Source organism: Syngnathus typhle, linkage group LG15, assembly GCF_033458585.1.
Source record: "Syngnathus typhle isolate RoL2023-S1 ecotype Sweden linkage group LG15, RoL_Styp_1.0, whole genome shotgun sequence".
Classification (NCBI taxonomy): Eukaryota; Metazoa; Chordata; class Actinopteri; order Syngnathiformes; family Syngnathidae; genus Syngnathus; species Syngnathus typhle.
This window is the reverse complement of record NC_083752.1, coordinates 2,655,962-2,671,540: the sequence shown is the minus strand read 5'-3', so window position 1 is coordinate 2,671,540 and position 15,579 is coordinate 2,655,962. Positions and strand designations below refer to the sequence as shown.

At 49.9% G+C, this 15,579-nt stretch overlaps 2 protein-coding genes across 5 annotated transcripts; both read right to left on the bottom strand.

Moving 5' to 3' along the window:
- Positions 1 to 74: 74 nt before the first annotated feature.
- Positions 75 to 13,272, bottom strand: fnip1 (folliculin interacting protein 1). Of its 3 annotated transcripts, none has more exons than XM_061299582.1 (18): positions 13,050 to 13,272; positions 9,123 to 9,252; positions 8,579 to 8,725; positions 8,402 to 8,502; positions 8,249 to 8,323; positions 8,076 to 8,170; positions 7,599 to 7,682; positions 6,603 to 6,674; positions 5,747 to 5,882; positions 5,432 to 5,633; positions 5,118 to 5,203; positions 4,190 to 4,336; positions 3,716 to 3,885; positions 2,189 to 3,398; positions 1,930 to 2,095; positions 1,605 to 1,805; positions 1,409 to 1,524; positions 75 to 1,285 (listed from the first exon to the last, which is right to left on the bottom strand). In XM_061299582.1, the coding sequence occupies exons 1-18, from the start codon at positions 13,133 to 13,135 to the stop codon at positions 1,207 to 1,209; spliced, it is 3,303 nt and encodes a 1,100-aa protein (XP_061155566.1). In that variant the 5' UTR covers positions 13,136 to 13,272; the 3' UTR covers positions 75 to 1,206. The 3 variants fall into 3 exon arrangements, with proteins under 3 accessions (XP_061155566.1, XP_061155567.1, XP_061155568.1); XM_061299583.1 differs by lacking the exon at positions 13,050 to 13,272 and adding an exon at positions 10,997 to 13,043; XM_061299584.1 differs by lacking the exon at positions 7,599 to 7,682.
- Positions 13,273 to 13,456: 184 nt separating this feature from the next.
- On the bottom strand, positions 13,457 to 15,402 carry LOC133168224 (uncharacterized). Of its 2 annotated transcripts, XM_061299646.1 has the most exons (6): positions 15,171 to 15,402; positions 15,014 to 15,102; positions 14,548 to 14,839; positions 14,331 to 14,474; positions 14,121 to 14,149; positions 13,457 to 14,048 (listed from the first exon to the last, which is right to left on the bottom strand). In XM_061299646.1, the coding sequence occupies exons 1-6, from the start codon at positions 15,229 to 15,231 to the stop codon at positions 13,842 to 13,844; spliced, it is 822 nt and encodes a 273-aa protein (XP_061155630.1). In that variant the 5' UTR covers positions 15,232 to 15,402; the 3' UTR covers positions 13,457 to 13,841. The 2 variants fall into 2 exon arrangements, with proteins under 2 accessions (XP_061155630.1, XP_061155629.1); XM_061299645.1 differs by having other exon boundaries at positions 14,548 to 15,102.
- Between the last annotated feature and the right edge of the window lie 177 nt (positions 15,403 to 15,579).

The window sequence follows — 15,579 nt, the reverse complement described above, 5'->3', positions numbered from 1 at the left end:
GGTACTATACATTTTTCTAAGCTTTTAACAATATAATTAGTGATGTAATAAAATAGGAAAAAACAGGAGACTCCTTTATGTCCAAATGTCTTCATCTTTATTGCACAACATTCCCATAAAATTGGGAAAAAGATATATTTCCGAGGAGACAATTGTTCAAAGGTATAAATACATGGAAATGAATTGTACAGTCCACAAAAATAACTTAGTCATATACAAAGGATGCCTTTAACACAAACAACAAGTGCTAACCAACATTAGCGGCCGTTTGGAAGCCTGCAATGGCATCGTCATTTCCCCATTAAGACAAAAAGAATGAAAGCACTGTTGAAAAAAACCCTCCATGGTTATGCCTCACCGTAAACAAGGTAGAAAAGTGTGAACATATGCAGCATTTTGTGTTTTGGTTGTAAAACAGACAGCAACAATTCAACAACAGGGAAACATTTTAATGATTTTAAAAAGCAATGGATCTATTTTCAATATATGACCTCAGGGTAGTTTTGTGAGCGATGCATAAGAACATCTGAGGTAGTTTGGAAATTTCCGGAACTGGTTTGTCATGGTATATTTGAGTAAGAACGGGAGGGAAAGGGTACAATTTGGCTTGTAAAAAAGCTGGGGAAAAAAAATCAATCGGCATCCTTTTTTCTAAAATACTTTTTTCACTGCAGCTGGCTTGTCGGAGATTGTACAGAAAAAGCACAAAATCGAATAGAAAATTACCTCAAAGCGTCTTTCTCTGAATTAAAAGTTAATCAAGTACCAAGGATTGGTAAAGCCCACAATGAAAAGAAGTTTCTAATATAATGCCAGGACCAGAATAAAGTCTGAATCTAATAGTGTGTTCGAGAACCACTTAGTCGCTTATTTGAGAACAAAGAAGTCTTTACAATCATCAGGTTAATATTTCTGTAAGATTACAAATTTCCCCCCTGAAAATATACATCTCACCAAAATATACGTTTTATTTCTCATACGACTCTGACTTCACTCTGGTGGTGCATTATTTAGCTTCTTTTCAGTGAGGTCCTAACACTCCTGAACTTGTAAAGTCTTTGGCTTGGTGTCCGAAGGGGGGGGGGGGAATAATTCAAACATGACTCTTTCTTTCTTGCCCAACACCACCCTCTTGTGGCGTGATGGGGTACTGCACCTGTCAGCAGCAACAGTCTGAGGTCTACAGAAGAAGGAAAAGGAAGCCCCTCACAGCAAGATCTGGGCCACGTAGGGAGAGTGCGTGCTGGCCACGGCAGCCAGAAGCGGGAGGTCGCTCGATTCGATTCTGGAAAAAAAACAACAATGACATACATAACAATAATTCTCTGGTCTTTCCTTCCTTAAGTTCATTTGGAGTGTACTTTGTTCCCCCACCGTACAGAATATAAGAATAAAACTGGGTGCTCACCCTAAGACCATGCCCAGTTCTTTGACATGGACTCTCTTCTGACCCTTCAGGTACTCGGCCAGCATCTTGCTCTTGAAGTAGATCTCCTGCAGGCGGTCCTCCAGGTGCATGATGCACTGAGGACGATAGAGATCAGTCAAACATGGGCTGGTCGAAAACCTCGCTCGACAAGGTGGTATTGTGCAAATATGCATACAAAGTTGGGGGACATGTTGAACTTGTAGAGTTGCTGCGTGGAGTGCAGCAGCGCCGACACCAAGCTGGAGACCAGCACCTCTTTGCCCAGCTTGCCCCCATCGGTGGCTCTTCTCTGGCTGCTGGCCACCTGAACCGTCCACTTGTCCGTGTCGGCCACGATGCACACGGCCTCGGCGATGGGCTCGTCCAGCACCGGGTGCTGCGGACGACAACGAGGGGTTTTCACACTTTGGGGGACTTAAAGAACCCTTCCGAGTACCATTTGGACCTTGAAATACTATAGGAATTCAAACTGTGGACCCCAGTTTGAAAATGTATCTTACCTGGACGGCATGCGTGAGTTCAGCCATGAGGCTCTGCCGTAGCTTGTCGTCGCTGGGCATCCCGTGCAGTACAAAGTCTGGCACGTAGGTGGGGCAGTAGCCCCCAAACAAAGAGCGGCCGAAGTTGGCGATGGTCGGCTTGGAGTAGTTCTCCACCAGTTTGGAGCTGCCGGTGTAAAAGAATTGCAAATGCATATGGTCATTATTGGAACGCTTGACTATGTGCATTGTGAAAATGCATTCAAAGAGGCAGACTCACCCTGGGAAGGGCACCATCACCTCCTCCTGCCAGTCCTCAGTCTCCTCGCTCTCGCTGTCTCCCAGCGCGCTGTCCGAGCTCTCGTTGCGCGGAATCTCCCAGTCGTTGAGGGGCGCCGCCTTGCACTTTTGGTCCTCACCGCCGTGGCCTCCGTCCCGATGGAGGACGGGCACGGACAAGACGAGTCCCTTGTCGCACGAGTCCGTCGAGGCGCACCTGCACCTCCTCTGCATGGCCGACGAGTCGCTCGCGCTGTCCGCGCCGCTGTGGGCGGGGCGGTGTTCGGGCCCCGAGGGGTCCAGAAGGTCTTTGTAAAGAGCGGCCAGGGTGCCGTTGGCCTCTTCGCGTTTGGCGACGTCGTCTATCGTCCTCGTCTCCACCGGGTTCTCCGAGCAGAAGTACTCGTCGAATTGGCTGTAATCCGGAGTGTCGGGGTTCCACTGAGGGAGTTTGCTGGACACTCGCTGCAAAGACGGGGCGTCCTGTGGCGGCGGCGCAAGACGGTGGAGCTTTCTGTGCTTCTTCATGTCCTCCTCCACCTTCCTCCGCCTGCTCTCGGTGTCCGACTCGGGCGACATGGAGTCCCCGATGAGGAAGGTGACTTTGGCGGCCGGCTCCTCCGTCACAATGAGCGACAAGGGACCCGACATGGTGGATTCAAGGGGGGAATTCTTATCCGGAGGCTTTTTCTCCGGGGGGAAGCCCAGCAGTGGCGCTCCGACAGGGTCCCTCGCCAACCCCTCATCCGCTTCCCGTTCCCTCGGGGAGCACGAACCCACGGGCAGCACCGTCTCCAGCCGGACCTCGGCGCTCAACGGGCTGCCAGACTCCCTGCGGGGCCCCTCGGGTTCCTCCGGAGTCCGGCAAGCGTCGTCCCGGAGAATCCGGAACGCTTGGCTCCCGTCCGCGCCGTCACCCTCGCTCTCGTCCTCCTTCTCCGCCAAGTAGTCGCCGGCGGGCTTGTGCACGGTCACCAGCACGTAGTCCGACTCTTCCACCTCCCCCTTGCGCAGCGAAGTGGTGATGAGCGAACCGGGCATGACGATGGCCTCGTCCTCCACGCCGTCCAGCATGTGTGTCTCCAGCAGTTCCGAGCAGCGGATGAAGTACGTCAGCACGTAGAGGAGGCGCTGAACCAGGTCTTGGCGGCGGCCCACCGCCACCGTGCGGGCCAGGCGCACGGGAGAGCCGATGGCGCCGTACAAGTCACCTGCGAACATGCAATGTGGCCTTAGCGACGCCTTTTCGCTTCCTTTTTCCCGTCCCGCTTCACAACTCGGCACCAAACACAATGTGGCTGTGACCGTTTGCCTGAGTGCATTGCAGTTCTCGGCTCTGACCACTGGGTGTCCCCATGAACCAATTTGAGCACATGCAACTTGTCGAGCTTAATAAACGCATCAAACGATGCCATCTGTTTTTGTGAGGAATTATTTTCTAACCTAAAAATAACTCCGACTGATCACTCTGTTATCTTCGGACTGACATTCTAGTCATTTTTTTGCCTCATTACAAACAGTCCCTCACCGAGCTGTGCCCACAGCGGGTTGTAAGGGTGCGTCTTGGCCAGCATGTCCACGCTGGGCGAGGAGTGCTTCTCCAGAAAGATCTTGATGGGCGGCTGGCCGTTGGGCATGACCGTGGGCACCCAGGCCAAGTGGTTGGTCAGGACGGCCGTCAGAAGCGCCGGGAGGAACCTGCCGACGTCACAGGACAGACAAAGCAAACAGTGAATAAAACACACGCGCATAGACACCATTTCACACTCACACACTCACTCACATTCTTGCGGCATGATTCACTTCTCATTTCTAAACAAGCATCTACTTCCCTTCCTGTCCCATGACTCCACTTTGACATGGTGGTCAGCCGGTCACGTGCCGCACAAGTCAACAAACGCAAACGATAATATCGTTGTGTAACTTGATTACGGTTGAGGATGAAAAAAAAACATGGGGCGAGCGTCAAACCGGTCGGTCGGAATCCGCCGCGTCACTCAACTGGTTCTTGGAGGCCTGCTCCATCAGCAGTGAGAACTCTCGCATGAAGAGGCTGCACAGGTGGTTCTTCTCCGACACGCCCGACATCATGGTCAGCCACACCGGCTCCACCACGCGGGGCATGCTGTACAGGTCGCATATGGTCATCCTGCAGGGGGAGACAGAGAGAGAGATAGAGAGAGAGAGAGAGGGGGGGGGGAGAACAGACCTCTTATTGTCTGAGAACAAGACCTCGCTGTGGAGACCCCCACCCGCCCTGCTGCAAGAAGTTTCCAGCGGCGGGGTGGCCACGTCTCGGCCGGACGCCAGGCTTGGTGGGAATCTCCGCAGGCCCGAGCAATGGAAACAGGGACCTGAGCGCTGCTGTGTATCCCACCAAATTGTTTCTACGCTGTGACAACGAGGCGCTCTAAAGCAAGCCAGCAAGAGAAGCTCACTAGGCCTTTCACAGTATGCTTTGGCCAAGTGTGCAGTTTGTCTTTGTCAGCGTGCGTGTGTGCCCACGTCACGGGAGCGTGGGCATGCGAGGCTTGAGGCATGTGGTGCGCTTCTGTAATGTTCCATCAGGTCAATGTCAAGCATTTAAAAAGGCAAAGGGCCAGCATGCTTAAATTTAGCCCAAGTCTGAAGGTGAGATTGTGCAGATATTTTGTTTGTACCCAGGCTCTACTATTACTCGGTCGGGCTGGGGGGGGGGTCCACCAGATAGGGTTGCCACACATGTGGGCCGTCTGCCATCGGGCATATGATGGGTGTGTGTGTGGACCTTGTGTGCATGCCAAGTCAAAGGGTTTATCAGATTTGCCCCCTGACTTAAACCACCTATTTTACTGTAGGTCAAATTGACCCATTGTGTTGAAATATTAGGCTTTCATTTTGTGGGTCAGGTTGACCAACTGTATGACCCCCCGCAAAAAAAAAAGAATTACCTGAATTCGTTGAGCCCATCTACCATGCGGCTGTAGGCCAAGGCCCTCTGGCTGGGTTCAGCTGACCGCCGGCTCATCTTCATGGCCTTGGGGGAGGGTGACATAACACACGCACACAATTTTTAGAAACAAGACACTTTGGAATTTACGGGATGGCGGGGAGCGAGGAATGTGATGTGACCATGATGCTGAGTGAAAGTGCAACGTTGCCAAGTCAACAAAATGTGCGAGTTACGGCCCGACGTCAGTCAATATGACATTTTGCTTATTTATTTCGATGGCCCTGAACACGACGTTAGGTCCAAAAGGTTCACCTGTTCAATGGCGCTCTTGAGCTTGTTCATGTGGCTCTCAAAGAGCGGAAAGTGCGAGAAGAAGAAGTCCTGGAAGTGGCTGTTCTCCTCAGTGTTAGGCGACAGCGTGAAAATGACGCCGATGGCGATCTTCTTCTTGCGCGCCGAGCCCAAGCTCTGCCCGCCGCTCTCGTCCGACATGTTGAAGCTCTCCTCCACCGACCTGATGGGGAACATGATACCGTCTGGAAATCTTGCATTGCGCGATGGTTCAATAGCGTCACAACGATTTCCAACTCGTCCGCTTTTCTGGGCCGGCGACGCTCACTCACTCACCAGCGCGGGAAGACACCGTTCTCCAGGCTGGTGGTCTGGCTGCGCCGCCACCGTCGCTGGTAGCTGGACGCGCAGCTGCTGGTCAGAGACGAGCCCGGCGACGGGAAGGGTGTGATCAGGAGGCTGCTCAGCGATGCTGGAGGAAGAAAAACACAAATACTTGTCAAACGTGGGTTCTAATCATTTATTCTCATTTGAAACGTTTTCCTTTCATCATGTATTATTATTCGATGGAAAAAAAACAGAAATCTAATCTAAGAAAATACATAAAATAATCCTGAAAATATTTTTGTAAATCAATGGACCGAAGGAGATGCTCACTGCTCCGTACGTGGCCCACAAGCCGTGGTTGGCCCACCCCTTCGTTCCTCGATACACAAGTGTTTTAAATCCCCTCTTCACATTTTCCAAGCTGGATTTCACGGAGACGTGGGTTCGCGTTCCCCTCATAAGAGTCACGTCCTATTGACGGACAGGCCGGGTTGGCGGCGCTGAATATGAGCCCGTCACATGAGGCCGTGTAGGATTCCCGCATCGCTGAGGGGATCCGGTTAAGAGACTCAACTGTGCAGTGGACGTCAGGCCTGCGTACACACACGCATATGCGTGAGGGGAGGCCTGAATTAGAAGCTCATTTATGAGGAGCGGCTTTTCAGTGCCACTAAATTTAAATCCAGTGCATGACTGGGCTTTGTGCGGAAAGCATCGTTGCCGCCCGTACCCGTCGAGCCAGCGTGTAAGATCTTCACGTAGTGTGCAATAGAAATAAAAAGCTTTACGGACGGTAAAGCGATTTAACCGCTTACACGCAACAGGTCCAAACATAGCCTTGCTTGCGTAACTGTTGTTGACCTACCTGAGCGGGCGATGCCGCTGTCCCGCTCGTCGTACAACCCCCGGCCCGGCATATCCATGGGGTGACTGTGACCTGGCGAGAGAGGAGAGGATGATTTGAGGGTGACGTCAAATATGAGAAAAGTCATACAGACAGCAAATGAGCAGGAAATGAAAAGAGGTGCTTATTACGATACAAAAAAAAGAGATTTTCTGGTCATTTTCTGTCTAAGGCTGGATTTAAACGGTGCTCTTGTCCAACTGAGTGAAGCAACTTGACTTTGTGTAAACCCAGCCTTGTGCAATCGGTGCCTTTGTGTCATCACATCCACGACAGCGCATCATGCGCACCCACCACATGCAAAGAAGAAGGAGAAAACGTCTTGTCTGGTCGAATCCGGAAAGGGGACTGCTGATGCGGAAAGAAAAAAAAAAAAAAAAGACGGAAAATGGCGACTTCATGCTTCTATGACTGTGGTGAAAAAATATTAAAAACCGGCAGCCTGTCGTGAAGAACAGGTTGTTTGGCATATGCAATAGATGTGTGTGTGTGTGTCTGACATTCTAACAACTGCCACGGGCAAGCATGTTAATGTGCACGGACACAAAGCATTGCTCAGTGGATGCATTCCAATGCGAGTGAACACAAAATCAATGATTTGACCACACACAAAAAAAAAAAAAAAAAATCAGGCAATCATTTGGTTAGTACAAGCGAGCGAGTTAGTCCAAACTGCAAAGAACAGGCGTGCACCCGTTGGCAAGAAAACACACGCAGGCTTTTGCCATTATGGGAGAAATACAAAATGAGCCAATTTGAAACGCGTAAAAAAAACTCCCTAGAAAACCAATTATTTAATTCGTTTGCCATTTTTAATTGAAACACGTCCCCCAGAAATGGCCACATGCCGTCGTCAAGTGTCCAAACACAACAGAAGCGGCAGCAAAAACATGCAGGTTGCAAAGACGGATTGGCCTTGTTCTCTTTTTTTTTTTTTTTGGCTTTGTAAGCGCCAACCTGAAAAGAAAGATGCACTTTTGATGAGACGCAGCGGACCTTGCTCAGAGAAGGCCCGTCGAGGGCTGCAGAGCTGAGAAAATCCTGCGCAGCACAGACATGGACACGAGATAGAAAAAGAGAGAAAGAGAGTGGGGGTAGCGAGAATGAGAGGAGGGAGGGAGGGAGGGAGGCAGACGGACAAAAATAAAAGAGAAAAAAATGGTTGTTAGTGAATGAATGGGGAGGAAAGTTGGCGCCCTCCTGTCTTGGTAGCGGACCTATTTAGTCGGGCACGAACAACAAAACGTGACCAAGACCTGGAGCGGAGGAAAGCGACTGCTACTTTCCGTGAAAAAGAAAGCGAGATGGCGCACAAGAATTTGCCAGCACTTTTTTGTTGTTGAGTCCGTCGTTAACGCTCAGAAAATAAAACAGGTCCAGCTAGAGGATGAACACACCTCATGGTGGCTGTTGGTGTTTGGTTGCTATGGTTACCTATGTTTCCCAGGAGATTATTTGGCGCGGCGTTTTGATCAGGCCGGAGGGTGTTGCTGCTGTCCTGCGTAATGAACTCGAGACTGTCCTGTAACCTGGGGGGGGGGAGGGGGGCAGATCATTATGATAATAATTACAAAAAGATGTGTGTGTGTGAGCGTGTGCACACTTACGTGTTGAGGCTGCCGTACACGCTGCCTCCCGTCCTGGCCGTGAACACCTTACTCAGCATTAGCTGTGGTGGCGACCTGACGTGACGCAGATGATTAGGTACATCGTCGCATCAAAATGCCGACTTTGCTTTTTTTTTTTTTTTTTTTTTTTACCTGATCTGGTGGATTTTCAGTGTGGAGCCTTTGTAGCTCATGGCCACCGATCCAAACATCATCTCCCCCAGCATGACCACGTCGGACGAACACCTCGAACCCTGTCGATGTACGCCGGTTCAAACGACTGCAGGGGGGCGTTTTATTTTTTGGTTTTTTTTCTTTCATGGGCGCTACCTGGAAGCGGAGCCCCTGCTCTTTGGTTTCCCTGGACGTCTCGGACGCGCAGGAGGACGAGGAGGAGCTGTCCAGGGAGCTGCTGCTGCCCCCCGTGGGTCGAAGCCGGCAATATTTGTTGAACATCTTCACCTGGCCCTCCGTGCCCTGAGGCGATAGGATTTTTTTTTTTTTAATTCATATAGTGACAGGAGAAGATCTGTGTGTCTTGACGCTGTAGCTTGCTGCAGAGCAACTTGAAATCATGATGTCAAAAGGTCACAGAGGCGTGGAGGCAGCCTATCTGAAAGCAGCCTGTGTCATGTGCTTCTTAACTCGGGGAGGAATGTGCGCTTGTGTGCGTGCGTGTGTGTGATTTGTGTACACGGGCCAGCAGCATGTGACTCCCAGTCATATGACTCTTGCGGGAACTCGTGAGCTAGCGAGAAATGCAGCACAACAACAATCAGCGCCGCTACTGCCTCCGCCTCCTCCTCTCCCTCCCTCCCTCCTCTCCCTCCCTCCCCCATCATCATCAACTCTCCGCCACAACCACGTGACTCACGGGAAGGTGGGCGTCATCCGTGCCCCTCTTTTTGGCGTTGGAATCAAAGAGCACGTTGCGGCCACGCCTCTCGCAGTCCTGGTACACGATGAGCCGGATGTGACTTGGCTCCAGCTGGGGGTTCGTCCAGCTACGCAGACAGAAAAAGAATGGTCGTTAAGTACGCCTGAAATGACTTTCAAAAAGAACCTCATAGCCATTTTGATTTACAGAAGCCACGTTAACGACACAAAGGCCTGTCTCAGCTTGTCGTCACAGAGCCCAGCCAAGAACACGACGTCCTGACCTGAACTCAATGGATCAGTTCAGACGGGAAAACGGGAGCTGTTTTTCCCCAGTCCGGCCGGGGCTGTTGCCAGGCAACCACCACGCTTGAGACGGATGGGCCGTGCGTGCTTTATCTGCATGACGAAACTATGTGTTGTGGATTTACGAAGAAATAAACCTTAAAAAAAAGTTGTTATTGATGATTGGAGTTAGCACCAGCCCAAATCAAACAGTTCACAAGTCACACAAAGCTTCTCAAATATACATGACCTACTAACTAAATGATCGTTGCGACCGAAGCGCCAGGTCGGGCTTTCAAACAAATTGCTGCTACTGCAAACAGACAAGACTTGAGAAAAGCCGGGTCATGTGACGCAACCTTGACACCAGCTTGTGAAAGCAAAGTCGTTTGTCTTGACGGGGAAGTCACAAGATGAGCGCCGCCGATTCTCTCCAAAAGCCAATCACGTGCTCCCGATTCACCTTTGCTTCCACTCGCCGGTCCACTCAAACCCTCGACCCACCCCTGCAGTCATGTGACGAGGCGCCTCGGCCAAAGCTCTTACCTCGGCGGCTTGCCGAGTAGCTGCGCTGCCGCATTAACACGTTGCGCTCGCACTCGGGAAAGATTAAACCGCCGCGGGGACATGTTGGCGGCGAGTCCTCAATTAGGTGCAAAGCTAAAGGGCCAAATAACGTCACTACAGCATTCTCCGTGTGTTTGTGGGAAACGGGGATTTAGATTTCGCCTCCTGATCTAAGAGCGCTAAGTGTGTGACATAACACCGACCTGGCCTACATAATGAGCTCAAATTGCACGATACGGGCCTCCCGCGGGTCGCCATCCAGCTCTCGTGTGTAAGATTACACATCGGGCGTAAAGTGGCACGCCACGCTAGCATGGCGACCTTTATGTTTCTGGCAGGGGTGGTTAAGATTTCCTGCTAAAATCCTGCCAAGCGTTGTTTACAGATTCAGGGCGATTCTCTGCACAATGCGGTGACGGCGAGTTGACTGCCGTCTTTGTTCTGAAGAGGACAGAGCCAAAGGAAGACACAAAGACATTCTGTCACTAACTGTAAACAACAGTCACGAATTAAAAAAAAAAAAAAAGGAAAAATCCACGAATATAGAAGTAAAGTAGGGCTGTGCAATCAATCGATTTGATCTAGTCATTTATAACCGATTTTCGCCCGGCCTCACCTGCACAAGATGTGTTGGGGGGGGGGGGGGGGGGGGGGGGGGAATTGGAATGTTGGGGGGTGGAGGAAAATGGACACTTGATTCTGAGGCTAGCCCAAGGCAAAGTAACAAGACCGGGGTCAAAAAAAGTAGCCAAAAAGCAGCACTGGCGGTGTGTGAAAGTGAGGAAGCGAGAGCTTGTGACTATCGCAGAACGACGAGTCATTCATAAAAGCGCCACATGAGAATCACATGCTTGAGCTGCCGGTTCAAAAAAAAAAGAACCTGTCTTGACTCGGACAACCGCGGATTAGTTGTTTTACGGAACCCCTGATGAACCCCCCCCCCCCCTCGAGTTATGAAAAAAAAATCAACTGACGGCAAAATGAAAAACCCAGCTGATCGTCAGATTTAGCAGCTCCTACCTGGGCATGGTTTCGACGGTGCCAGTGTTTCCAGCGGGCGCTCCGGCCCGCTCGGCAGCCTCCTCTCTAACGCTCGCTCAGCCTCTAAGAATAACGGCTGACTGGATTCACACAACATGAGACGTGTCAGGTGATTGCGGCGCGAGTGGCAAGAATGAAGCGGCGGGCTAACGACGTCCCGCTGACTGCCTCCCCTTGTTTACAGCCCCTTTCGCGCTGCCCATCAAAACGGGCTTTTTTTTTTTTTAAACGGTGTTAAAGGTACAGTAGTTTGGCTGAGGTAGCTTCTGAGGTCATTCCACAATTGTTGCTTCGGTCTGTAAAGCACAAGGGGAATAAAAGCCAGCTCTTGCCGGGAACGTATTCAACAGCGATGACACCAGTAGAGGAGATGATACCAGCATGCCCGCCTCATTGCAACATCCATGGACCGGGAAACTGCAGGCATGCTCGGCTGCTTCCCTCAACTGCTCTGACGTCAGCGCCGGCCGGCCGGCCTGCTAACTGACCTCAAAGAGCCTTGACAAGAACGCCGCCACTGCCACACTTGCCCGACCGGGCGGTTACATAAATACCTCCCGCGACATTCTTCCCGACACACCTCAGCCTCATTTACGAACCTGGCCCATCCGCCCGTTTTGAGAATCAAATGTGGCATTTAACATTAAAGTTTGCACGGACTAGCGAATGAATGCCCCACCCGCCCTGACAGAGTTGAACTCTCCCCTATTATCCTGACTTGCCTCGAGGCAGAAAGCAAAGCACCTGACTGATGACCTGCATATCTGCTGACTTGGCCTTTGCTATTAAGCATATCTGTATTTCTGCAATCACATGAGCATTTATTGGGACTACATTGTCGTTGGCAGTAAATCTGTAACGAATGACAATGGCATTGATCCTCAATAAACCTTGGTCAATTTTATTCAGCTTGAACGTGAACCTCCACTTCTGAGAACCCACAAAAAGCCCACTTGAAATAACCCTGAAAGCAACTCGACACTAAGTTGACAGCCTCTATAGTCACACACAAACGTGTACGCCGTATTTGTTGTGACTTGTGCGACTGACACGCACACGCACAGTCGACACGCCTGTGATTGATAGGAGCCTCACATGACACGCTGAGTTATGCAAGGCCGTTCCTGAACCGGTGACTTCTCGCCTGCCAACTCTCACGGGAAAAAAAATAGACGCTATAAATAAATAAATCGGATGCAGTTTTTAATGTGTGCAAGAAGCAATGTCATGTCGACCCCCTGTTTCTTATGTGATTTATGACATGTACTGTATGTCATCAGGGGTCAAGTGCCTCAGCCAGGGAAACGAGAGAGCGACTCAGGGGGTCGGCCAAAGCACCGTCCTGGCTGCTATTCCGCAAGGTTTGCGCTTTGCAGTGGTAATAACGGCGACCTTTTGTCTTTCACGATGCGGCAGCTAAACCAACTCCAAGTGTGTTGCACAAGCTTACACGGAAACACTTCATCAACGACTGTCGTGACGCATGTAAATAATGTGACGTCACACGCTTGGCTTAATCCATAACCCCGCAGTAACAAGCGGTGAAGCCGTCCATTGCCGCTAATGACGTCACTCGAAGCAGACTGCCATCCAGTCGCGCATGGCACGTTCCGCACGTCGACACCCAAGTCGGCGGCGCGAGATGCACTTCGAACCCATTGGAGTTTATATCGTCACGCACCGCGTGAAATGACAACAAAAGAGGCCACGCGGCACACGCACACACTCAAGTGAAGGCTGTCTTGAGGCTAAAGCGACGCAGTTCACGTCAAGTATTTGACGTGAGACTTGAATGGCGATAAAGACGCTAGCTTCGGAGTTAGCCCAGCTAACAGCTAGCGCCCCCCCCCCCTCCCCAGACAAACAGGCTAAACACGTCGTCCACTTGCCAGAACACTTAACTGACGTTAAATCCAAACCCACGCGGTCTAAAATGAATACCACAAAGAGTAAATCGACTCTCGACATTGTTATCGAGGTAATAAACGCCATTACTTTACTCGTAACGCACGCAGAGATCCACATGAGCTACCTGAAAGCTGTCTCCTCTTTGTTGCATCTCTGCGGGGAAGATGCGCTCTTCTTGTTGAAAAGTTTCTGAAAGAGAGTCGGTGGCATTTTGTACTAAAAAGGGAAGGGGGAAAAGCACAAAGTCCCTTTTCCCTGTTTTTTCTTCTCAAATCCACGAGCGAGTCTTATTCCTTCTAACTGCCTCCATGGGTGTCGTAGTCATATGACAGGCATTAGTCACGGGAGCCGCTTGGCAACCGTTCTGCCGCTTCTTTTTTTCTGATTGGTCGAGTAGGTGAAGGAATTATCTGATTGGTTAGATATTTTCGGAGCGTGTACCACATGGTCAATGGGTGCCCCCGGTGTTGATGTTTGGTCGGGATTCGTGAGGAACGTAAATGTGTCATATTTTTTTTTTAGGTGGCTTTTATTAACAGAACTCCATCAAAGAGCAACTTTGGAGTCAACGAATGAAAAGAACACATACAAACTTATTTTTAACAATTTTCTTGGAATCGAGGTAACTTGCATTGCTTTGGACGGAGCCCCTGTCCAGGAGTAAATAAAACAACAAAATGACATGTATTTATTTAAATACATGGCACATATGGAACAGCGACAAAAAAACTTGTTAGATAGTTCCATGTCTGACATCTAGTGGCCATTAAGCAGCATAAACCTAAAAAGAGGTATTATCTGAAAATAATCTATATAACAGTTAATTTCACCTAGAGGTGAATTTAAATTCTCACCAGTTGCAGGTCACCTTTTTTAAAATGGGCTGCTCCAAAAGAGTGCAACGAGATATTTTGCATCACGGGACAGAGGGTCGTAAAGACAGGCGAAAACTTTTGAGTCGGTCGGCACGTTCGCGGACTTGCCGGAAGAACTCCTCTCTGTCGGAGTACTGGAAAACCATGGGTGGAGAGAAATTCGGCTTCTCGCGCGGCCTTGAGGGAACCAGAGGGGTTTTGAAGGGTTGTGCCTTCCTGTAGGATATGGGCCTCTTGGCGACGGCAGACTACAGACATGGGAAACAAGACAGGGGGGTGTTGTCATGTTTGAGTAAGTCACGTTGGCCCGAGCCGCTTACTTTCAAGGATGTCCCCTCCGAGGGTTTGTCTGCAGAGCAAATGATACAAAAGTCACTCACAATGACAGCATTTTTGACTGACTTTAGTTCCGTTACTATGACGACAACGTGCAAAAGTCAGAAGAGTTTAAACTAGATTCTATCCAGATTGGGAATTTGGCAACAATGTAAACAGGGAACGTGTTTAACTGTGAAATGGCACTTAGTCACCGAGGATGGCGGAGACATTGGGAGGCTGGTGTCTGGCGATGTTCTCGGCGTGGCTGCTGCTCAGCAAGGTGGAGGAGCAAGGCCGCTGCATGTGCCGCTGCGTGTCCAGCGGGTCGGCTTCTCCGGAGAAATCAAAGGTACTAGCTGCTGGCCAGCGGGGAGATGAAATGAATGAAAGCAACGTTTTTGTTAGTCACTAGGTAGACTTTGGACTTACTATCACTGTCATCCCTGAAGATCTCTGGGGAAGGATCACTGCTGGAGGATGAGAAGTCCCACATGTCATCGTGATCTGAGGAGTCACTTGAGTTCTCAACTGGTGTCATCCCTGTTTGAAGTGGGCTTGGCCTCGCCTGACCCATGGGATGACCCGAAATGTCACGGCCGACCCTCTCAGCTTCTCCTGCTGCTGCTGCTGCTGCTGCTGATGGTGGTGACGATAGAGGCCAGATGCCGTTGGTGGATCTTGGCTGAAACTTGGATTTGAATTGCACATGCCTACTACTGATCTGCAGGGATAAAAAGACAACATGGCATCCTCCCACCAGGAGAAATGTTTTTTGTACACATGTACCTCTGTAAGGATTCAAAATGGATTCCATATGCTTGACGTTTTTGGATGCAAAAGGCCAAGTTACAAAATGACCCCGAATGTAATATAGAAATATAATCAAAGTACTCACCCGTGCGTAATCACTTTGTTCAACGGTGTTGCTTAGAGGCTCATGTTCTGGTATTGCTTGGTGCTTTCTTGATTTCAGGCTTCCCCGACCTTGCAGTGAAATAACGTCTTTACAGGAGACTTTTTCGTCTTGTAAATTAAGTTTGTTTTCTTATTACCGTATGCCAGGGGCGCCTTCAAAGGTGTGTCTGCCTTGCGGCGGGGCTTCCTTGGAAACATTTTGAAGCAAATACTGAGCACGGGGCGCGTTAAATGGTGGTCAGGTGTTCGCTAGGTCGACTAACGTTAAACTCCTGACGGTAAGCGCTAGTTCAAATCATTGCTAACATTAAAATTGACTTAGCGTAGGTGGAAACTGGGGGGAAAAGTATAAAGTATCATCAGCAAAAGCGTAATAAACGTACTTAATAGGTCACGTGTCCTAAAATGGCTTACGTCAATTAGCCTTTATTTTGGAAGCCCGTACCGGAAATCGATAGTATTATAAGATAAATATATTAGCTTTTTTTTTTAATTAACAATAATAATAGTATATTTTCTTAAAACCCCTTGGAATAATTAAGACAA